Source organism: Panulirus ornatus, chromosome 36, assembly GCF_036320965.1.
Source record: "Panulirus ornatus isolate Po-2019 chromosome 36, ASM3632096v1, whole genome shotgun sequence".
Lineage (NCBI taxonomy): Eukaryota > Metazoa > Arthropoda > Malacostraca > Decapoda > Palinuridae > Panulirus > Panulirus ornatus.
In genome coordinates, this window is record NC_092259.1 from 18,606,884 (window position 1) to 18,632,542 (window position 25,659).

Sequence of the window (25,659 nt, forward strand, 5' to 3'; positions counted from 1 at the left end):
AAACTTATTGTAGAAAATGAAAATAATGGTATGTTACCATTTTTAGATTGCATGATCCATAGACAAGGAAACAAGTTTAAGTTTAGCATATACAGAAAACCCACCAATGTATGCTCATATATCCATTATTACTCATCTCAACATGACAGAGTTAAATTATCATCATTTCAATCTATGTTCCTTAGGGCATTACGTATTTGCAGTCCAGAGTTTATTGATGATGAGTTTGAGAAGATATGTTCTATTGGATCTAAGTTAAAGTACCCTAGATCTTTCATTGATAAGTCCCTTAAGTTGGCAAAGAAATCATTTTATAGAGTTGAGCCCAAACCTCCTATTGACACCAAGAATCTTTTAGTTCTCCCTTTTAATAATAACTTCACTTTGATTCCCATGTTGCTTAAATCCTTTAATGTAAATGTTGCCTTTAGCAACAATACTACTATAAAGAATATCTTAATCAGGAATTCACCAGAAAATTCTCTTGGATGCATCTATAAAGTGCCTTGTGGAAACTGTGATAAATTTTATGTTAGTCAGACTGGTAAGGATCTTTCTGTTTGACTTAAACAACAGAAATATAGTATAAGAACGGGACAAGAATCAAATGCCTTGTTTAATCACGTTAAAAACTATGATCATTATATTGACTGGAGTAACGCCATCTCAGTTATTAACTCTAACTCTATTACCAAGAGAAATATCATTGAATCTTCTATCATTAAATACACAAAGAATTATAATCTTAATATTAGTGATGGTCTATCCAAATTAGATAACTTTATTGTTGAAAAAATTTGTAAAATGATAAGTTTATGAACGCTCGTTGATGTTTTGGACAATCACATGTTTAACAAATGGCGTCCTAGCTACGTCTCTTCGTTGTATATCAACTGACTGCTATATTTCTCTGTTGTGTCTCCCCTGATGATGTGATTACTACACGAAAGTGCATTCATTCCCGTCTCCCTCCCGCCATACATGAAATGACAACCCCCTCCCTCCCGCATGTGCGTGAAGTAGCGCTAGGAAAAGACAAAAAAGGCCCCATTCGTTCACACTCAGTCTCTAGCTGTCATGAATAATGCACCGAAATCACAGTTCCCTTTCCACAGCCAGGCCCTACAAAACTTTTCATGGTTTACCCCAGACGCTTCACATGCCCTGGTACAATCCATTGACAGCACGTCCATCCCGGTATACCACATCCTTCCAATTCACTCTATTCCTTGCATGCCTTTCACCCTCCTGCATGTTCAGTCCCCGATCACTCAGAATCTTTTTCACTCCATCTTTCCACGTCCAATTCAGTCTCCCACTTCTCCTCGTTCCCTCCACCTCTGACACATATATCCTCTTGGTCAATCTTTCCTCACTCATTCTCTCCACGTGACCAAACCATTTCAAAACACTCTCTTCTGCTCTCTCAACCACACTCTTTTTATTACCACACATCTCTCTTACCCTTACATTACTTACTCGATCAAACCACCTCACACCACACATTGTCCTCAAACATCTCATTTCCAGCACATCCAACCTCCTGCGCACAACTCTATCTATAACCCACGCCTGGCAACCATACAACATTGCTGGGACGACTACTCCTTCAAACATAACCATTTTTGCTTTCCAAGATAACGTTGACAACTTCCACACATTTTTCAACGCTTCCAGAACCTTCGCCCCCTCCTCAACCCTATGATTCACTTCCACCTCCATGGTTCCATCCGCTCCCAAATCACTCCCAGATATCTAAAACACTTCACTTCCTCCAGTCTTTCTTTATTCAAAGTTACCTCCCAATTGACTTGTCTCTCAGCCCTAATGTACCTAATAACCTTGCTCTGTCTGGTTAGTGGCTGGACGTGTTCGCTGTCTGGCGTAGTGGCTGGACGTGTTAGCGGTTTGGTATGATGGCTGGATTTGTTTGTTGTCTATTGGTGTGGCTGGATGCGTTAGCTGTCAAGTGTGGTGGTTAAAAGTGTTCGCTATCTAATGTGTGGCTGGACGTGATCGTTACCTGGTGTAGTGGCTGGACGTGTTCGCTGTCTGGTGTGGTGGCTGGACGTGATCGTTGTCTGGTGTAGTGGCTGGACGTGTTCGCTGTCTGGTTGGTGGCTGGACGTGATCGTTGTCTGGTGTAGTGGCTGGACGTGTTCGCTGTCTGGTTGGTGGCTGGACGTGATCGTTGTCTGGATGGTGGCTGGACGTGATCGTTACCTGGTGTAGTGGCTGGACGTGTTCGCTGTCTGGTTGGTGGCTGGACGTGATCGTTGTCTGGTGTAGTGGCTGGACGTGTTCGCTGTCTGGTTGGTGGCTGGACGTGATCGTTGTCTGGTGTAGTGGCTGGACGTGTTCGCTGTCTGGTTGGTGGCTGGACGTGATCGTTACCTGGTGTAGTGGCTGGACGTGTTCGCTGTCTGGTTGGTGGCTGGACGTGATCGTTGTCTGGTGTAGTGGCTGGACGTGTTCGCTGTCTGGTTGGTGGCTGAAGGTTATTGTTGTGTGGTGTTGTAGCAAGACATGTTCGCTGCTTGGTTAGTTGCTGGACGTGATCGTTGTCTGGTGTACTGGTTGGACGTTTTCGCTACCTGGTTCATGGCTGGACGTGATCGTTGTCTGGTGTAGTGGCTGGACGTGTTTGCGGTTTGGTGTGATGGGTGGATGTGTTTGTTGTCTAATGTTGTGGCTGGATGAAATAGCTGTCAAATGTGGTGGTTAGAAGTGTTCGCTGTCTAATGTGAAGGGTGAACGTGTTCGCTGTCTAATGTGTAGGGTGAATATGTTCGCTGTCTAATGTGATGGATAAACATGTTCGCTGTCTGGTTGATGGCTGGACGTGATCGTTGTCTGGTGTAGTGGCTGGACCTGTTCGCTGTCTGGTTGGTGGCTGGACGTGATCGTGTTCCGGTGTAATGGCTGGACGTTTTTGCGGTTCGGCGTGATGGCTTTATGTGTCTGTTGTCTATTGTTGTGGCTGGTTAGAATTGTCGCTCTCTAATGTGTAGGGTGGACGTGTTTGCTATCTAATGTCATGGATAAACTTGTTCTCTGTCTGGTTGGTGGCTGGATGTGATCGCTTCTGGCGAAGTGGCTGGACGTCATCGCTGTCTGGTGTAGTGGCTGGACGTGATCGTTGTATGGTTGGTGGCTGGACGTCATCGCTGTCTGGTTGGTGGCTGGACGTGATCGTTGTCTGGTGTAGGGCTGGACGTGTTCGCTGTCTAATTGGTGGCTGGACGTGATCGTTGTCTAGTGTATTGGCTGGACGTGTTCGCTGTCTGGTTGATGGCTGGACGTGATCGTTGTCTAGTGTAGTGGCTGGACGTGTTCGATGTCTGGTTGGTTGCTGGACGTGATCGTTTTCCTGTGTAGTAGCTGAACGTGTTCGCTGCCTGGTTGGTGGGTGGACGTGTTTGCTGCCTGGTTGGTGGCTGGACGTGATCGTTGTCTAGTGTAGTGGCTGGACGTGTCCGCTGTCTGGTTGATGGCTGGACGTGATCGTTGTCTAGTGTAGTGGCTGGACGTGTTCGATGTCTGGTTGGTTGCTGGACGTGATCGTTTTCTTGTGTAGTAGCTGAACGTGTTTGCTGCCTGGTTGGTGGCTGGACGTGATCGTTGTATGGTTGGTGGGTGGACGTGATCGTTGTCTGGTGTAGTCGCTGGACTTGTTTGCAGGTAGTTGTGATGGCTGGATGTTTGTTGCCTATTGTTGTGGCTGGATGCGTTAGCTGTCTAGTGTGGTGGTTAGAAGTGTTCGCTGTCTAATGTGTAGGGTGGACGTGTTCGCTGTCTAATGCGATGGCTGGACGTGTTCGTTGCCACTTTAGGTTTCTGGACACGTTCGCTGCTATCATAACAAACATCTCTAGTGTTATCCTTCACCAATATAACGTTGATAAACGTCATCAATGAGGTGATATCAAACTCCTTTAATGACAACATTATTATAAGTTGTGTGATTCTTGACGATCATCATTACGGGCTCTAAGAATGAATTATGGATAAATTTATTAAATGATCAACGAAAGTCGTAAAGGAGGGTAATCAAGAGACGGACGAAATTCGAGTTTAATTCCTGACTGTTAATAGCTTGGTGAAAGTAGATATAACCTAGTTCATATTCCATCCACATCGGAGTAACCTTTAGGAAATCACTAATTATGCCCCTAGGTGCTGTACATACTTTGCTGTGACAAAGGAAATACCTGCAGAACGTGTTTTTGAGCATTATGATTTATTGAATAGTGGCAAAGAAGGCGATAGGAGTATGTATGGTAAATTTGCAGTTCAATTTCCATTAATCTGATTGAGTTATACCACTCACATTTACGAAAATGCACCAACATTGACACGGTGTATGCCAACAAACAGAGGACAAAACGATCCCCAGCAAGATAGAATGGTGGCATATTTCAGCTATCATTGCGGTGAGATTTATATAAGTCTTGTTAAAATTTTAAAAGCATCTGAAACATAAAGAGCAATTGCTGTGTTGAGCAAAAACAGTTGCCTTGGACTATAAAGTTCCAGTTTCAGGGCACCACAGATATATATTATTTGGAAGAAATGTATTAGCTCTTAGTTAACTGTAAAAGTTAATTAGACCAGAGTAACATGATTTGGAACATTCCTGTTTGTCTTATGGTCATAGATAATGATGATCGGGAGGGCTTTCAATGTGTGGAAAAATAGGTAAAAGTAAGGGACACACTGGGAAATAAATAGAGCCTATTTAAGTCTTACCTAACTTTCCTAAGCAACCTAAATTTAGTGTATTTTCCATGTTATTTTTAAAAAATGTGAATATTATTATGTCTTGCATTCAGTTTCTGGAAGGTTTGTTCACTGAGAGTTTGTGTTACCTCCATCTGTATGTGACTGATTTTGTATCTAAACAACAAAGTACAGCAACACACTAAGATACAAGAGGATTGAAGTAGAGTGGGCAAAGTACACCTGCAATACCACAAGTGACCCAGACACCTAACAGTGTTTGTTTATATTAACTCTGTATTGCATACTTAAGAGTTTGTTTTGCAATCTCCTTTCTGCTGTGCCTTCGTTTTTTACTTTATGAAAATTCACCAGGGATTCCATCTTTAAATGTCACACCAAATCTAATTTCTGTACTACAGAAAAGCCATCTATCTATCTAGCTATCTATACCTCTGAGACCCATTCTCTCCTGGAACTCCCATCAAGGGAGTGGTCACAGGAAAAGAATCTGCATGTATATTGGTGTTTACATACCTGCCAGGCATATTCCATTCCTTGCATTCATCCACCATTTCTCTCTCTCCAGTATTTTTACACTTTATTTCTTCTTGTCACAGTTGGTCTTCCTCTCACAATGACCCCTTTAAACATACTATCATACACTTCTTATAAACTCCCCATCATGTATTCTTTCCACTGGCCCATACTACCTCAGTATTACGTTTCACCCACTGTACCATTCCATAATTCATTCCCTTTGCACTCCCTGCCATACCAGATCTCTCATAATCCACTTCATTTCTTTCTTTATTGCATCTACTTATACCACATACTCCTCTCAGATAGCTTACTTCCACTGCCTGGATTCTTGACCCCTGTGACTCATTTCATTTCCATGATTCATTAGCATAGGTCAGGGTCAGAAGGACTATGGTGTCCCTCAATCTTTTCTTGACTTTCATACTTTCACCCCATTCATTATTTTCTTAGGGGACTCATACATATATATGGGTTTGGATGGTATTACAGTGGAATTTATTAAAAAAGGGGGTGACTGTATTGTTGACTGGTTCGTAAGGTTATTTAATGTATGTATGATTCATGGTGAGGTGCCTGAGGATTGGTGGAATGCTTGCATTGTGCCATTGTACAAAGGCAAAGGGGACAAAGGTGAATGCTAAGTTTACAGAGGTATAAGTTTGTTGAGTATTCCTGGGAAATTGTATGGAAGGGTATTGATTAAGAGGGTGAAGGCATGTACAGAGCATCAGATTGGGGAAGAGCAGTGTGGTTTCAGAAGTGGTAGAGGATGTGTGGATCAGGTGTTTGCTTTGCAGAACATATGTGAGAAATACTTAGAAAAGCAAATGGATTTGTATGTAGCATTTATGGATCTAGAGAAGGCATATGGTAGAGTTGATAGAGATGCTCTGTGGAAGGTATTAAGAATATATGGTGTGGGAGGCAAGTTGTTAGAAGCAGTGAAAAGTTTTTTTCGAGGATGTAAGGCATGTGTACGTGTAGGAAGAGAGGAAAGTGATTGGTTCTCAGTGAATGTACGTTTGCGGCAGGGGTGTGTGATGTCTCCATGGTTGTTTAATTTGTTTATGGATGGGTTTGTTAGGGAGGTGAATGCAAGAGTTTTGGAAAGAGGGGCAAGTATGCAGTCTGTTGTGGATGAGAGAGCTTGGGAAGCGAGTTAGTTGTTGTTCGCTGATGATACAGCGCTGGTGGCTGATTCATGTAAGAAACTGCAGAAGCTGGTGACTGAGTTTGGTAAAGTGTGTGAAAGAAGAAAGTTAAGAGTAAATGTGAATAAGAGCAAGGTTATTAGGTACAGTAGGGTTGAGGGTCAAGTCAATTGGGAGGTAAGTTTGAATGGAGAAAAACTGGAGGAAGTAAAGTGTTTTAGATATCTGGGAGTGGATCTGGCAGCGGATGGAACCATGGAAGTGGAAGTGAATCATAGGGTTGGGGAGGGGGCGAAAATCCTGGGAGCCTTGAAGAATGTGTGGAAGTCGAGAACATTATCTCGGAAAGCAAAAATGGGTATGTTTGAAGGAATAGTGGTTCCAACAATGTTGTATGGTTGCGAGGCATGGGCTATGGATAGAGTTGTGCGCAGGAGGGTGGATGTGGTGGAAATGAGATGTTTGAGGACAATGTGTGGTGTGAGGTGGTTTGATCGAGTAAGTAATGTAAGGGTAAGAGAGATGTGTGGAAATAAAAAGAGCATGGTTGAGAGAGCAGAAGAGGGTGTTTTGAAATGGTTTGGGCACATGGAGAGAATGAGTGAGGAAAGATTGACCAAGAGGATATATGTGTCGGAGGTGGAGGGAACGAGGAAAAGTGGGAGACCAAATTGGAGGTGGAAAGATGGAGTGAAAAAGATTTTGTGTGATCGGGGCCTGAACATGCAGGAGGGTGAAAGGAGGGCAAGGAATAGAGTGAATTGGATCGATGTGGTATACCGGGGTTGACGTGCTGCCAGTGGATTGAATCAGGGCATGTGAAGCGTCTGGGGTAAACCATGGAAAGCTGTGTAGGTATGTATATTTGCGTGTGTGGACGTATGTATATACATGTGTATGGGGGTGGGTTGGGCCATTTCTTTCGTCAGTTTCCTTGCGCTACCTCGCAAACGCGGGAGACAAAAAAAAAAAGAAAATATATATATATATATATATATATATATATATATATATATATATATATATATATATATATATATATATATATCACACACCCCTGCCGCAAACCTACATTCACTGAGAACCAATCACTTTCCTCTCTTCCTACACGTACACATGCCTTACATCCTCGATAAAAACTTTTCACTGCTTCTAACAACTTGCCTCCCACACCATATATTCTTAATACCTTCCACAGAGCATCTCTATCAACCCTATCATATGCCTTCTCCAGATCCATAAATGCTACATACAAATCCATTTGCTTTTCTAAGTATTTCTCACATACATTCTTCAAAGCAAACACCTGATCCACACATCCTCTACCACTTCTGAAACCACACTGCTCTTCCCCAATCTGATGCTCTGTACATGCCTTCACCCTCTCAATCAATACCCTCCCATATAATTTACCAGGAATACTCAACAAACTTATACCTCTGTAATTTGAGCACTCACTCTTATCCCCTTTGCCTTTGTACAATGGCACTATGCAAGCATTCCGCCAATCCTCAGGCACCTCACCATGAGTCATACATACATTAAATAACCTTACCAACCAGTCAACAATACAGTCACCCCCTTTTTTAATAAATTCCACTGCAATACCATCCAAACCTGCTGCCTTGCCGGCTTTCATCTTCCGCAAAGCTTTTACTACCTCTTCTCTGTTTACCAAATCATTTTCCCTAACCCTCTCACTTTGCACACCACCTCGACCCAAACACCCTATATCTGCCACTCTGTCATCAGACACATTCAACAAACCTTCAAAATACTCATTCCATCTCCTTCTCACATCACCACTACTTGTTATCACCTCCCCATTTACGCCCTTTACTGAAGTTCCCATTTGCTCCCTTGTCTTACGCACCCTATTTACCTCCTTCCAGAACATCTTTTTATTCTCCCTAAAATTTACTGATAGTCTCTCACCCCAACTCTCATTTGCCCTTTTTTTCACCTCTTGCACCTTTCTCTTGACCTCCTGTCTCTTTCTTTTATACTTCTCCCACTCAATTGCATTTTTTCCCTGCAAAAATCGTCCAAATGCCTCTCTCGGGAGACAGCGACAAAGTATAAAAAAAAAAAAAAAAAAAAAAATATATATATATATATATATATATATATATATATATATATATATATATATATATATACCTCGCTATCGCGGGAGATGGCGAATAGTATGAAAAAAAAAAAAAAAAAAAGAATATATATATATTATTTTTTTTTTGCTTTGTCGCTGTCTCCCGCGTTTGCGAGGTAGCGCAAGGAAACAGACGAAAGAAATGGCCCAACCCACCCCCATACACATGTATATACATACGTCTACACACGCAAATATACATACCTACACAGCTTTCCATGGTTTACCCCAGACGCTTCACATGCCTTGATTCAATCCACTGACAGCACGTCAACCCTGGTATACCACATCGCTCCAATTGACTCTATTCCTTGCCCTCCTTTCACCCTCCTGCATTTTCAGGCCCCGATCACACAAAATCTTTTTCACTCCATCTTTCCACCTCCAATTTGGTCTCCCTCTTCTCCTCGTTCCCTCCACCTCCGACACATATATCCTCTTGGTCAATCTTTCCTCACTCATTCTCTCCATGTGACCAAACCATTTCAAAACACCCTCTTCTGCTCTCTCAACCACGCTCTTTTTATTTCCACACATCTCTCTTACCCTTACGTTACTTACTCGATCAAACCACCTCACACCACACATTGTCTTCAAACATCTCATTTCCACCACATCCATCCTCCTGCGCACAACTCTATCCATAGTCCACGCCTCGCAACCATACAACATTGTTGGAACCACTATTCCTTCAAACATACCCATTTTTGCTTTCCGAGATAATGTTCTCGACTTCCACACATTCTTCAAGGCTCCCAGAATTTTCGCCCCCTCCCCCACCCTATGATCCACTTCCGCTTCCATGTTTCCATCCGCTGCCAGATCCACTCCCAGATATCTAAAACACTTCACTTCCTCCAGTTTTTCTCCATTCAAACTCACCTCCCAATTGACTTGACCCTCAACCTTACTGTACCTAATAACCTTGCTCTTATTCACATTTACTCTTAACTTTCTTCTTTCACACACTTTACCAAACTCAGTCACCAGCTTCTGCAGTTTCTCACATGAATCAGCCACCAGCGCTGTATCATCAGCGAACAACAACTGACTCACTTCCCAAGCTCTCTCATCCCCAACAGACTTCATATATATGTGTGTGTGTGTGTGTGTATATATAGAGCTGTAGATAGAGTTGTGCGGAGGAGGGTGGATGTGCTGGAAATGAGATGTTTGAGGACAATATGCGATGTGAGGTAGTTTTCATCAAGTAAGTAATGAAAGGGTTAGAGAGATGTGTGGTAATAAAAACAGTGTGGATGAGAGAACAGAAGAGGGTGTTTTGAAATGGTTTGGACACATGGAGAGAATGAGTGAGGAAAGATTGACAAAGAGGATATATGTGTCAGAGGTGGGGGGAACAAGGAGAAGTGGAAGATCAAATTAGAGGTGGAAAGATGGAGTGAAAAAGATTTTGAGTGATCGGGGCCTGAACATCCAGGAGGGTGAAAGGCGTGCAAGGAATATAGTGCATTGGAACGATGTGGTATACTGGGGTCGACGTGCTTTCAATGGATTGAACCAGGACATGTCAAGCATCTGGGGTAACCTATGGAAAGTTTTGTAGGGCCTGGATGTGGAAAGGGTGTTGTGGTTTCGGTGGATTATACATGAATCTGCCCACCTCCCACACTTCTCATGCCACAAGCATCTTTTGTGCAAGCTATGCACCTGGGCATGAGAAGAAAGATCATGAGAGGCAAGTGTTTTGGGAGCAGCTGAATGACTGTGTTAGTGGTTTTCATGCACAAGACCGGGTTATGGTGATGGGTGATTTGAATGCAAAGGTGAGTAATGTGGCAGTTGAGGGAATAACTGGTATACATGGGGTGTTCAGTGTTGTAAATGGAAATGGTGAAGAGCTTGTAGATTTATGTGCTGAAAAAGGACTGGTGATTGGGAATACCTGGTTTAAAAAGCGAGATATACATAAGTATACATATGTAAGTAGGAGAGATGGCCAGAGACCGTTATTGGATTACGTGTTAATTGATAGGCGCCATTCAGCAGTTGTACCTCATACATCCTTAACACATTCCATGAAACATTCCACTCAACTCTGTCATAAGCTTTCTTGAGATCCATAAAAGCTGCATACATCATACCTTTCATTAGAAGCTCTTCCATTCATTCTCACCACAAAAACCTGATCCACACATACCATACCTTGTGTAGAAACCCCTTATTCCTGACTTATTTTGCATTCGGTCGCTTCCATCACTCTTTCAGTCGTAACTCTTGCATACTCTTTTCCTAGCATACGTAACATATGTATTCTCATACAATTGCTACATAAGTCCTTAACACATTTTCCTATGAATAATGGAGCAATAGTAGCTTTCTCCCAATCCTCAGGCACAACATTCTGCTTCCATGCTAAATTACATATCTAAAGCATCTGCTCTATTCTGCTCCATTATTCAGTATTTCAGCCATAATTCCATCCTTTTCAGGTAACTTTCCTATTTTCAACCTGCTTATGGGCATTTTACTTCCCTTCTTGCTATAGGCCCCTGCACTTGTAATCCTTTTCCTTCCATCCTCCATACTCATGCATGTAACAACTGCTGCCTCACCTTTCATATTCATCAGTTCTTCAAAATGCTCTTTCCATCTTCCTTTCACATCCTCCTTTTGATCCTGCAACTCCCCTTCCTTACTTGTCATATGTATATTTCCTTTTATACATCCACCTAATTCTTTTTCACCCCCTTCCAATAAACCTCTTTATTTTCTTTAAAATTTTCACTCAACTTCCTGCCAAAATGTTCATCTACTCTGTCTTTGCTTTTCTTTATCAGCTTCTTAACTTATACATCTTATTTTCTTCCCTACGCATTCCCTGAACTTCCTGTGGACATTCCTTTTTAGCAGTGCACCATATGCTTTTTCTTCTCATCCACATTATTTCTAATCTCATGTATCCACCATGCATTTCCCTTTTTAATTCTTTTATCTTAAAACCTTGTATCCAGTTACTAATTCTACAACCTTTAAGTCTTTCTCTAAACATTTTAAACACTTGATTCAGACATGATGACTGCATCCCACACTAACTGCTCTTTCATATGAACTTTCTGTCACCTTTCTCTTGTACTCCTCCTTGTGTTCTTTCTGATTCATCTTCTTACTTGCCATCACTTTTATCTCTCCATTTTTCTTTACACCATACCTCCACTTCTCCCTGATACTAACCTCCACAAGAACTAGAAAATGGTCAGAATCTCCATAGATTCCACTCACAACTCTAGCACCCAGTACAACCTTTCTTAACCTTTCACCCATTGCCACATAGTCAGTACAACCCTTTTGTTTTTCTCCTTCATCATTTCTCTTGCACGTATATCTGTGGATCATGTGCTGAAAAAAGGTGTTTGCCAGGAATAAATCGGTCTTAGCACAGACATCTACATGATAACTAGGGTTCACTTCTCATGACAATGCTGTGAGACATGGATCACTCCTAGGGTCCATGGTCTTACTTAACCACACACCTTCAGCTACACACTCAGGGGCCATAGGTACACATATACCACACTCAGCCACACATTCAGGGTCTGTGGGTACACATACACCACACACCCTCAGGCGCACACTCAAGGGCCATTGGAGCCACACACGCTCAGCCACACACTCAGGGGCCATGGGCTCACGCACACACTGCACACCCTCAGCCACACACTCAGTAGCATTAGGCAAACATACACCATACATACCCTAAGCCGTACTCATGGATCGTGGGCAAACATACACCATACACACTCTCAACCATGCGCTCATGGGTCGTAGGCACACATACACCATACAAACCCTCAGCTATACACTCATGGATCGTGGGCAAACATACACCATACACACCCTTAGCCATACACTCAAGGGTCATTGGTACACATACACCATGCACACCCTCAACCATGCACTCATGGGTCGTGGGCACATACACCATACAAACCCTCAGTCATACACTTGGGGGTCATGGGCACATATGCACCATACAAACCTCAGCCATACACTCGGGGTCATGGGCACACATACGGCATACACACCCTCAGCTATACACCACACACCATCAGCTACATGCTTAGGGGCCAAGGGCAAACATACAACATACACACCCTCAGCCATACACTCAGGGCTTGTAGGCACACATACACCGTACACACTCTCAGCCATACACTCAGTGGTCGTGGGCACACATTCACCATACACACTTTCAGGCATACACTCCTGGATCATGGGCAAACATACACAATGCACACCCTCAGCTATACACTCAGGGGTCATGGACACATATACACCATACACACCTTCAGCCATACACTCAGGGGCCGTAGGAACACATGCTTCATACACACGCTCAGCCATACACTCATGGATCATGGGCACACACACCATACACACCCTCAGCCATACACTCAGGGAACATATACACACCCACAGCCATACACTCGGGTTATGCTCACACAAACAACATACACAAACTTAGCCATACAGTCAGGGGCCATGCTCACACATACACCATACACACCCCTCAGCCATACACTAAGGGTTCGTAGGCACACCTACACCATACACACCCTCAGCCATACACTCAGGGGTCATGGGCACACATACACTATACACACTCAGCCATACAGTCATGGATCATGGGCACACAAACACCATACTTACCCTCAGCCATACACTCAGGGGTCATGAGAACACACACCATACGTACTCTCAGTCATACACTCAGGGCTCAGGGACACACACCCTCAGCCTCACACTCAGGGGGCCACGGGCGCACATAAACCACACACTGATGGGCCGTGGACATCCATGCACCATACACAGTTGCAGCCATACACTCATGGAACGTGGACACACAACTACCAAACACACCCTAAGCCATACAGTCAGGGGCCATGCTCTTACATACAACAAACACATCCTCAGCCGTACACTCAGGGGTCATGTGCACAAATACAGAGAGAACACACACCATACGTACTCTCAGTCATACACTCAGGGCTCAGGGACACACACCCTCAGCCTCACACTCAGGGGCCACGGGCGCACATAAACCACACACTGATGGGCCGTGGACATCCATGCACCATACACAGTTGCAGCCATACACTCATGGAACGTGGACACACAACTACCAAACACACCCTAAGCCATACAGTCAGGGGCCATGCTCTTACATAAAACAAACACATCCTCAGCCGTACACTCAGGGGTCATGTGCACAAATACACCATACACACCCTCAGTCATACAGTCAGGAGCTATAGAGACACATACAACATACACATCTTCAGGGGACATGGGCACACATACACTATACACACCCTTAGCCATACACTCGGGGTTCATGAGCACACATACACCATACACACCCTCAACCATACACTCAGGGGCCATGGGTACACATACACCATACACACCCTCAACCATACACTCAGGGGTCATGGGTACACATACACCATACACACCCTCAACCATACATTCATGGGTCATGGATACACATACACCATACACACCCTCAGCCATACACTCAGGGGCCATGGGTACACATACACCATACACACCCTCAACCATACACTCAGGGGCCATGGGTACACATACACCATACACACCCTCAACCATACACTCAGGGGCCATGGGTACACATACACCATACACACCCTCAACCATACACTCAGGGGTCATGGGTACACATACACCATACACACCCTCAACCATACACTCAGGGGTCATGGGTACACATACACCATACACACCCTCAACCATACATTCATGGGTCATGGATACACATACACCATACACACCCTCAGCCATACACTCATGGATCGAGGGCACACATACACCATACAAACCCTCAGCCATACACTCAGGGGTCATAGGCACACATGCACCATACACTCAGGGGTTATGGGCACGCATACATCATACACACCCTCAGCCATACACCCAGGGGTCATAGGCACACATACACCATACACACCCTCAGCCACACACTCCTGGATCGTGGACACACATACATCATACACACCCTCAGTCATACACTGAGGGGTCATGGGCACATATACAGCACACACACCGTCAGCCACACAATCATGGGTCATGGGCACATGTATAACACATACTCAGGGGCTGTAGACATACATGCACCATACACACTTGCTGTCACATACTCACGGATCGTGGGCACACATACACTATACACACTCAGGGCCCATGGGCGTACATAAACCACACACTCATGGGTTGTGTACATACATGCACCATACACAACTGCAATCCCATAGTCATGGTTCGTAGGTACACATACACCATACACACCCTCAGCCATACACTTAGGGGTCGTGGGCACACATACGCTGTACACACCCTCAGCCATAAACTCAGGGGCCATGGGCACACATACAACATACACACCCTCACCCATACACTCATGGATCATGGGCCCTGTACGCCGTACACTTAGGGGTCATGGTCACACATACAACCTGCTCACCCTCAGCCATACACTCATGGATTATGGGCACATACACACAGAGGCTGTGGGCACACATAGGCTATACACACCCTCGGTCATAAACTCAGGGGCCATGGGCAAACATACAACATACACACCCTCACTCATACACTCATTGGTCATGGGCCCTGTACATCATACACTCAGCGGTCATGGACACACAAATATCATACACACCTTCACCTTCACCCATACACTTATGGATCGTGGACACATACAAAATGCACACTCAGCCATACACTTAGGGGTCGTGGGCATACATACACCATACATACCCTCATCCATACACATGGATCGTGGGCACACATACATCATACACACTCAGCCATACACTCAGGGTGATGAGCACACGCTCGTCATACACACCCTCAGCCATACACTCAGGGGTAAGGGGCACACATACGCCATACACTCCCTCGGCCATACACTCAAGGGTCATGGGCACACATACACCATGGGTACACATACACCATACACACCCCTAGCCATACACTCAGGATTCATGGGCACACCTACACCATACACACACTCAGTCAGTCATGGGCACACATACACCACACACTCAGGGCCCATGGGCCTACAAAAACCACACACTCAGGGGCTGTGAACATACATGCGCCAAACGCACCTGCAGTCACATACTCATGAATCTTGGGCACAAATACACCTTACACAAACTCACATACAACACAATACACATACAGTACACACCCACACCTACACACTCAGGTGTCATGCTCACACATACACCTTACAAACCCTCAGCCATAAACTTAGTGGTCAGAGACTCACATACACCATACACACCCTCAGGCATACACTCAGGGTTCGTGGGCACACTTAAACCACACACACCTGTATCCATACACTCATGGACACACATACACCATACACATCCCTCAGCCATACACTCAGTCATGGGCACACATACACCATACACACCCTTAGATATTCACTCAGGGGTCATGATCACACATACACCATACACTCATAGATCGTGTGCACACATACATCATACACACCCTCAGCCACACACTCAGGAGTCATGGACACATACACCACACACATCCTCAGCCACACACTCAAGGGCCATGGGCACACATAAAGCACACACTCAGGGGCTGTGGACATACGTGCACCATACACACCTGTAGTCACATACTCATGGATCGTGGGTACCCATACACCAAACACACCCTCAGCCATACACTCAGGGGGCATGGGCACACATACACCATACACACTCTCATCCATACACTCAGGGGCCATGGGCATATATAAGGCACACACTCAGGGGCTGTGGACATACATGCACTGCAGTGACATACCCATGGATCATATACACACATACAACATACATGCCCTCAGCCATACACTGTGGGGTCATGCTCTCACAAACACCATACACACCCTTAGCCTTACACTTAGGGGTCATTGGCTCACATACACCATATACACCCTCAGCCATGCTCACACATACACCATACACACCTCTCAGCCACACACTCAGAGGCCATAGGCACATATTCATCACACACACCCTTAGCCACCCACTCAAGAACATGGGCACACATTCATAACACACAACCTCAGCCACAAACTGAGGAATGTGGATACACATTCATCACACACAACCTCAGCCACACACTCGGGAATGTGGGCACACATTCATCACACACTTACTCAGCCACACACTCGGGAATGTGGGTACACATTCATCACACACTCCCTCAGCCACACCCTCGGGAATGTGGGCACACATTCATCACACACACCCTCGTCCACACACTTGGGAATGTGGGCATACATTCAACACATACAACCTCAGCCACACACTGAGGAACGTGGGCACACATTCATCACATACAACCTCAGCCACACATAGGGACGTGGGCATGCATTCATCACATACAACCTCAGCCACACACAGAGGGACATGGGCATGCATTCATCACATACAACCTCAGCCACACATGTATAAGTATAAGCAAAAGTATTTGGTTTAGCAGAGTAAATGTGATTAAAAGCAAAATTGCTAGATTTAGCAGTGAAAGGAGACAGCTTAGTTGGGGTGTGAGTTTGCATCGAGAGAACATGGGGGAAGTGGGATATTTAAATACCAGGGAGTGGACATGGGAGCAATTGGAACTATGGAAGCTAAAGTGAATCATAGGTTGTGTGAAGGGTATAAGGTCCTGAGTGCATTGAGGAGTGTGTGGAAAGAAAATTCATTATCTTTGAGAATAAAGATGGGCATGTTTGATGAAATGATTGTACTGATGGTTTTATATGTTTGCAAGGTGTGGGACCTAGATAATATAGTACAAAGTAGGGTGACTGCTGGAAATGAAATGTTTTAGGACAGTATGTGTTGGAGAAGGTTTAATAAAGTAATAAATAGTGTAGGAGAAAGATGTGGTAATTAGAAGAGTGTAGTTGAGAAAGCTGAAGAGGGTGTCCTGAAATGGCATGGACATATAGAGAGGTTAAGTGAGAATAGGTTGACAAAGAGGATATATGTATCAGAGGTGGAAGAGAGAAGGAGAAATAGGAGTCTGAATTGGACATGGAGGGATAGAGCAATTTGGGGTTGGGTGAGTTTGGTATATAGGGTCAGCAAACTGTCAGTTGACTGAACCAGGGCATATGAAGCAGTCAGGGGAAACGATGGAAAGGTCATAGGGGCCTAGTTGTGGATATTCGTTTTTGTGCATTTTATATGACAGCGAGAGTGGATATGAATGAATGAGGCCATTCCTTTGTCTGCTTCTAGCACTGTCTTGTTAACTCAGGAAATGGTGAACAATAGTGAAAGAAAAAAAAGAGATTCTTTATTCACTCTTTGTGTTTAGCAATCTGTAAATTTTTAGCAGAATTTTTTGTTTGAAGTGCAGGACTTCTTTGAACCTTTACCAAACTAAAATAAGTAAAGATAAGTGCTCTCTATATGGTATCATATACCAGTGGACCATGTGGCTTTCTTCTCTCTTTGCTCTTTGTATTCTATATATATTTTCTACTAAGCTATCACTTCCTCTAGATTCTTCATTTCATAAACGAAAGGTTTTGTTCTGATGTACCAGACTTTCAAATTCTAGGTTGAGAGCTTCATAATTTAGATAGCAGCATTTCTGAACTTCTCCGTAGATAATAGAGGGCAGCATTTATTTGCTCACCCATAAACCCTGAAATCCCTTTTTGTGGGGAACATTTTTTATGTGTCTGGAAGTTGGGCTTTGCCATAGCCATCCTCAGAAAGTTTTCATCGAAGAAAATCAACTTGAGGGTTCTTTGGAACTTGCGTAAATCATTAGACATTGTGGATCTACCTTGTATCGAATCAAGGGATTCCTCTTTGTCAAACAGAATTTAGTGTGTTTCTGAATCATTGTTAAAGATATTTCTTTCTGCCCTGGGTTTAGTCTTCTTATCTGGAGGTTTTTCTCAAAATGTTCCTCCTTCATGTGGATATGCTCTCATGCTCATAGAACATACTGCAGGGAAGAAAAATGTAGGTTTTGAAATTTGAAATACCTTCTCTATCTGAGGCAGTGTCCCATGAGCATTTTTTCCTGGATCCTTTTCCCTGCCATGCCATCCCCATGTTTCAAGAAAACAAAAATCTTTATACCAACTGTAACTTTTTGGGTTGATGTCCGTTATCTTGAACTCTGAACTGCCACGAATGAGTGGGCTGATAACCTCATCTTTGACAGTCTATAATTGTCTGAAAGCAGGTCTGAAATGAGCAAGCTGCCTCTACCTACTTGAGAGGACAGCAATGGGAAGGGAGCCATGTGTTTCCCCATCAGAAAGATAGAGGGTTTGAAGTCCTAGCCCATTTTATAGAGAATATTCCAGGGCAGTGGTTCAAAGAGTGGGCCATGTGGACCCTAGGGAGTCTCAGTATATGTCTAGGGGGACACACAAAGCATTAGGGCCCAGAGGGAACCACATTATATGTAAGAGGGCCATACAGATTTTCACTGTCATGTGTACAATTTTGTTTTTTATGAATATCAAAGACTATTTGAAGTGCCAATTTAGGCAACCTAGACTGTAATTCTTGCCTTTTGTAGATATATTTAGCTAATTCTGAGGGCTTTAAAGGTATTTCTAAGATACTTGAGGTTTTATAGGTATAAGGAAGCAATTCTAAAGATTTTGGTGATGAATAATCAGGCCTAAATAAATTTTATGCTGAGCATATGTCTGTGCTGCATTAAAGCATTTTTTTCCATTATGTAAACTTTAGGGGGCCACAGCAGATTAGTTTTAGAAAGAGGCTGTAGGCCAAAGTGTATGAAAGAATGTCTCATGTTTGTGGGACACTGCTTCAGTAAGAAAAAGACTTTCATATATCAAATCCTGAATTTTTGTAAGTTAACATAAGAACCTTATAAGCTAGCAAGCACTCATTCGAATTTGTCATGTGTCTATAGATGTTAGGGCCCACTGATAGTTCACACACTATCTCCAAGTTTCAGTCTTTGTTTATTTGCTTAGATAGTTGTGATATGTAATTTCTCTTCTTTTACTATGACGACATATGAGAAACTTATGAAATTTACCTTAATAAACAAGACAGAGATACTGTACTCAGTTACCTCATGCAGATTTATGAGAAAATCAACTACTACATCTGAATGTCTCTGCAGGTGGCACATGACAGTGATCCAAACCATGAAAGATATCCTTAACCTCAACTAAGTCAAGCATTGTAGGAAAGAGGGAAAGCAGAAGAGCATTATCCCCCTTCTTCCTTCCCAGGAGTTAGCATCCACTAATAAATCAGTCTCCACTAAAACAGACTGATAATGAACCCAAGCCTTTTACCACTTTAACACATATCACAGTAACACCTGATTCTTTTCTTTCATACTATTCGTCATTTCCCGCATTAGCGAGGTAGCATTAAGAACAGAGGACTGGGTCTTTGAGGGAATATCCTCATCTGGCCCCCTTCTCCGTTCCTTCTTTGGGAAAAAAAAAAAAAAGAGGGGAGGATTTCCAGCCCCCCCACTCCCTTCCCTTTTAGTCGCCTTCTACGACACACAGGGAATATGTGGGAAGTATTCTTTATCCCCTATCCCCTATCATTATGTGAAAATAAACTTGAAGACCTCCCTCTCCTGTCTTCCACTCAATTATTTGAAACCTCTGGAATAAGATGCTACCAAGACCACACAACCAAATGATATCTTTAGCAAGTAAGATTTTGTCATGGTTTGATGTCTGTGTAACTTTTACTGTAAACAAGTATCTGATTTCTTTATACAGTGCCATTATTATTTGATGTAAGGGTCTGATCTCAGTATGTCATTAGCACTTGATATTAGGATCTAATTTCTATGTGCTGACAGTGCCTGATGTAAAGCATTTCACTCCTGCATAGAGTCAAATATCATAAATTAAGTTATGAGCTCTGTATATTGTCAGCACTTGATATTGATGACCTTGTTATATAGTCAGCATTGCCAATAAAATTCTTCTCTGTCCCTGTTCATAGCCCTTAAGGCAAAGAATCTCATCTGTATTACCTTTAGTGTATAATTCTAATGTTTACTTTTCTATCCTTGACAGCTCCTGGTATTTCACTGAGAAGCATAATATGCACCTTCAAGCTTCCCTGACTAACAAGGTGCCACAAGAATGAAATTTTGCAATTGTTAGCAGTATGAAGAACCAACATACAGAAATTATACAGTCAACTAGACAACAGAAACACCATTAGTAAAAAAGATCTGTAATGATTAGAACAGCAACAACATTAGAAGCTGATGAACTTCAGTGATATAAGAGCACATATTAACATTACCCCCAAAAGCAACAGGAGTAGTATTAACCACAATTGTATAGTGATAGTGGCAAAAGGGGAAACATTTTAATTAATTTCATGCTCTTTCTTAAGAAAAATAGTATGAGAAATAAATAGCATAGTAGGGCAGTTGTGTAGTAACATCAGTAGTATGTATCCTAGAAATAATAAGATACCTTTTCTGAAAGGGAACTAATCAATGATTTACAATATACTTGTATGGATCCTAATTCAGGAATAGCTGCCTGCCACTGTGTGAGCACCCTTTTTTATTTTCGGGGTATTTAATGAAACTGTCATTATATTTACTACAAACTGCATGAATTTTGGTTGTTACCTTGATTAGACAATCGATCACATATGCTTTTACTGTAACAGTGTCATATATTACAACATTTGCCCAGGTATTATTTGTAAACAATAGTAACAAAAAACTAATTTCAAGAATTTGATAACAATAGAGATTTTTTTGTGAATATTCATAATTCTTAACTTCTGTATATTTATGATTTATGTATATACTCACCAATGGGGCTTGTAATTTTTGAACTGTGATCAAATAGTTTTGTTTAATATTTGTAATGCAGAGCCCATATATCAAGACAAGTATTATAAGAAAATTACATACATATGAAAAAAATTTCATTAATATTTGTAGTGTAGAACCCATATAACAAAGCTAGTTAGATAGTAGAATTATATCAATAAGAAAATATGGTAGGGTTAATTAAGCCAGTTCCCTATGAACTATAGCATATGTTACAAGATTAGATACAGCTGCAAACTTTGAGTAGGGATAACAGGTGAAAAGTCACCTTTGGCAAGGTTATATCATTGGAGGACAGTCTTGTTGAAGAACCTCTCACTCCAAAGAAGTACATCTTTTCCCTGCTACCAGTTGTAATGCAGCCTTAATCAAAAGTGCTGGACCCCCTAGAGAAAGGGTCTGTTGGGTAATATACAAACAATAATGAAAGTAATATTGATTGTATGTTGTATGTTTTACTGGAAGGTATTATTACACTCAGATAATTAATAGACTGAGGTTTCTGTATATTAGCAGTGTTTGAGTACCATTCAGGATGAGGGCTCATTGTACAGGAATCAAATATTATGCCCTCTTTTCTGAAAGGGTCAAATCATAGACCATGATATGAGACATGCTTATGTGTTGTAAGAGAAAATCATCCTAGGCAAAAATATCATGAATTACCACTGACTTATGAACCTGGCTACATAAAGATCATGAACAAGATCCTAATAAAGTGAATTAATTTACAAGACCTGTGAAAATGGTGAGGAAAATGTTTCTTCCTCAATGATAATGACCATATTTAATGTTTAGTACTATTAGACATTTTCACATTGTCAAAATTGTTGTCTTACAACAGACTTTTCATAAGACACCAAACATCAACTCCACTGCTGACTTACACTTACTCTTTGTAGACAAACATACACCACCAAAGATATAAGGTTCCAGCTGGTGAATGTGGCTGATTTCTTGAGCTCTCTGGCAGCCATTTCTTATATTAGTGCGGTAATGTCAGGAACAGACAGCTGAGTAACAGGAGGACAGAATTTCCTAATCCCCACCCCTGACCATCTAGGTCATCATTGAAGACACTCAGGAGGTATGTGTGTTGTATTCTAGTTATTCTTCCTTATCCTCAGGCATGATATATAAATGTATAGATTCATATTTTTGTATCTGTTTGCTGTTTCCCACTTTGGCAAAGTAGCATCAGAAACAGACAGCTAAGCCTTTGAGGGAAAATCATCAGACTCCCTCCTCGTGATACATTTGGAAAGAAAAAATACAGGAGGGAAGGGTTTCCAGTCCCCTTACTCCCACTTCCCAAAGTCACCTTTTATCACCAAGGATTATATATATATATATATACATATATAATATATATATATATATATATATAATAGAAAATGTTCAGATGTTGATTTAGAATTAACAATAAAAAACTGAGTCCATTATTTTTGGTAGCGGTTGAAAGCAGATGTAAGTAGCAGACTCACTGTGTAAGGAATAAGCATGGGGTTTACTGGTAGGTGCATTCAGTTAGGCTGCTAAATTTATAAGTGTGAGAGTAATGGGAACTTAAATTTGGGAGGAATAAACAATTGTCATAGATAGCCGGTTGTTGTTTGGATGAAAGGTATGACATTTCTCTGTGGTTTAGGGTTGCCTGACCTCATCTGACCTCACAGAGGAGAAAAGTCATGAAACTAGAAGCCATTATACTGACCTCCATGCATGGGTTGTAAGCATTTCATCTCACTAAAGTTGACACTAAGTGACCACGAGTTGGTTGAGCCTGGCACACATACTTGCTGATCTTGTGATACATCCACCACACCAGTTGGGATATTACCTCTAGTGCTCACTCACTAAACTTTTAATGCTGTCACAGGCTGCAGCTATAGATTGCAGCATAGTTACTTTACAAGACAACACCATGAATGGTAAACGAGTGGCATGTTCATTGTGTGACAAAACTTTTGTATCAAATTCTATCATGAAAAGGCATATGTTTATGCACACTGGAAAGAGACCTTTCAGGTGTACACAATGTCAAAAAAGCTTTACCCATCACTATCGTCTTTTAAGGCACTTGAAAATTCACACAGATGAGAAACAGTATGAATGTTCACAGTGCCAGAAGTTCTTCTCCCGTAGAAGTGATTTAGTGCGTCACATGAAAATTCACACCGGAGACAAGCCATATGGATGTTCATTCTGTCCAAAGTACTTCTCTCGGAGGAGTTATTTAGTGGAGCACATGACCATTCATACAGAAGAGAAACCATATGGATGTTCACATTGCTTGAAATACTTTTCCAGGAAGAGTACTTTAGTAGAGCATATGACTATTCACACAGGAGAGAAGCCTTATGAATGTTCACATTGCCAAAAGTCCTTCTCCTGGAGAAGTACTCTAGTGCAGCATATGACTATTCATACAGGAAAGAAGTCATATGAATGTCCTCATTGCCAAAAGCCCTTCTCTTACAGGAGTAATTTAGCAGAGCACATGACTGTTCATACTGGAGAAAAGCCATTTGAATGTTCACAATGCCAAAAGACCTTCTCCCATCGGAGGGATTTAAAGCGACACATGACTATTCATACAGGTGAGAAGCCATATGCATGTTCATATTGCCAAAAGACATTTTCCTGGAAGAGTACTTTAGTGCAGCACATAACTTTTCATACAGGAAAGAAACCATGTGTGTGCTCACATTGCCAAAAGACTTTCTCCCAGAGAAGTTATTTAGTGCAGCATATGAAAGTTCATACAGAAGAGAAGCCATATGAATGTTCACATTGCCAGAAGACCTTCTCCCAAAGGAGTTATCTGATGCAGCACTTGAAAGTTCATAAAGGAAGGAAAGCTTCCATGTTTATCCAGTCTGGTAAAGGCTGCCAGAGTGAAGCTCACTTTGGCAAGGAGATGTCCTGCCAGCAAACATCCAAGGACCATTTGATGTCTCACTTACCAGTGGGGAAGTTTAGTAGTCCTGAGAATTTGAAACAGGAAGTTGTTAGTAGTGAAGAATCCAATGTCTACAAGACAGATTTCTACCCAGGAGTGGTCATGATTGTCCCTCAGTCACCTGTAAAGACTGAGGTAGGTGACACAGACATTGTTAAGGAAGAATTTTGAACTGATCTTTGAGATGGTGAAAAACTTTTGCTGATTAATGAGTATGATGACAACTACAAAACTCTCAACCTTTCAGTTATTCATCCTTCAGTAAAGCAACAACTCATCCAACACATAATGAACTTGTGTGTGGACTCTCTGAGGAAATATATCACTAATGAGATCAGGGGTTAAAATTGTCAGCCCCAAGACTTCCCTTAGTAAGGCAATGATACAGATTTTATTTAGAAAAGTATATATGCATTGCATGACTCATGTTAAAGGAGTGCTTTAAATACTGCTGGAGTGACTGTGATAGCAGTTTTTTATGATAGATGTTTGTTTAAAGCCATAAGGGAGAAGCCACATTTTTTTAGTGACAGATACTTTAATTTTGCAATAAGACTGATGTTTAATGAGAAGATTTTTTATGAGTTTGATTCAAGAATATAATGAGTAATAGTCATCAACTCTTCCACGCAGTTTGCATTGCTTGATTTAGAATTTTGTTTAGAATCGTACATAGATATTAAGCTTATATCAATTAAGCAAGTTTTTATATTTAGTATTGGTTTTGTTGTATATTAATAAATTGAGTGTAAAATCTATAATTTTTTTCCTTACAGATATCTCCAAGTGATAAATAGATGGTGAATTAGTTAACTCCTCTTCCATAATTAGGCTGGATATATAGTTCTTTAGTTTTGGTATGTGACTTTCATGTATCTACCATTTTAGTGTGGGTCATGGCTGTTTTTCCCACTCTTAGTCTTCAAGATCAGTCTTTCTTGCATGGTGGCAGAACTTTGTGAGAAGCTTTGAACCACACCCAAATAAAAGTGGTCAGATTGAGAAGTATGACCATGCTGTCATAGCAGAAAGTTATACTCCAGTACAGCTTACATAAGGGTTTTTATTGAAAATTTCTTTCATTTCATGGAAAATAGATTTTTATATGAACTTATATGTGCAAACGTGCAGCAGAGGCAGAATGGATCAGTGGAGACACCTTCATTAAAGAATAAAACAAGAAATTAGGAAAGTTAAACAACAAATAGCATGTGAAATTGAAGAAAGTAACATTAAATAAAAAAATT

General features: G+C 41.9%; 1 protein-coding gene across 6 annotated transcripts; it reads left to right on the forward strand.

Annotated features, from left to right (window-relative positions):
- The first annotated feature begins 2,436 nt into the window (after positions 1-2,436).
- Positions 2,437-25,173, forward strand: LOC139760424 (uncharacterized). 6 transcript variants are annotated; one of them, XM_071683622.1, is made up of 3 exons: positions 3,736-4,433; positions 19,744-20,295; positions 20,669-25,173. In XM_071683622.1, the coding sequence occupies exon 3, from the start codon at positions 23,318-23,320 to the stop codon at positions 24,581-24,583; it is 1,266 nt and encodes a 421-aa protein (XP_071539723.1). In that variant the 5' UTR covers positions 3,736-4,433; positions 19,744-20,295; positions 20,669-23,317; the 3' UTR covers positions 24,584-25,173. The 6 variants fall into 6 exon arrangements, with proteins under 6 accessions (XP_071539727.1, XP_071539726.1, XP_071539723.1 ...); XM_071683624.1 differs by having other exon boundaries at positions 3,736-3,919; XM_071683626.1 differs by lacking the exons at positions 3,736-4,433; positions 19,744-20,295 and adding an exon at positions 2,437-2,483.
- Positions 25,174-25,659: the final 486 nt, after the last annotated feature.

Excerpts from the sequence above, each read along its gene's own strand:
- LOC139760424 (XM_071683626.1), top strand. The coding sequence starts at position 23,318 with ATGCTGTCACAGGCTGCAGCTATAGATTGCAGCATAGTTACTTTACAA.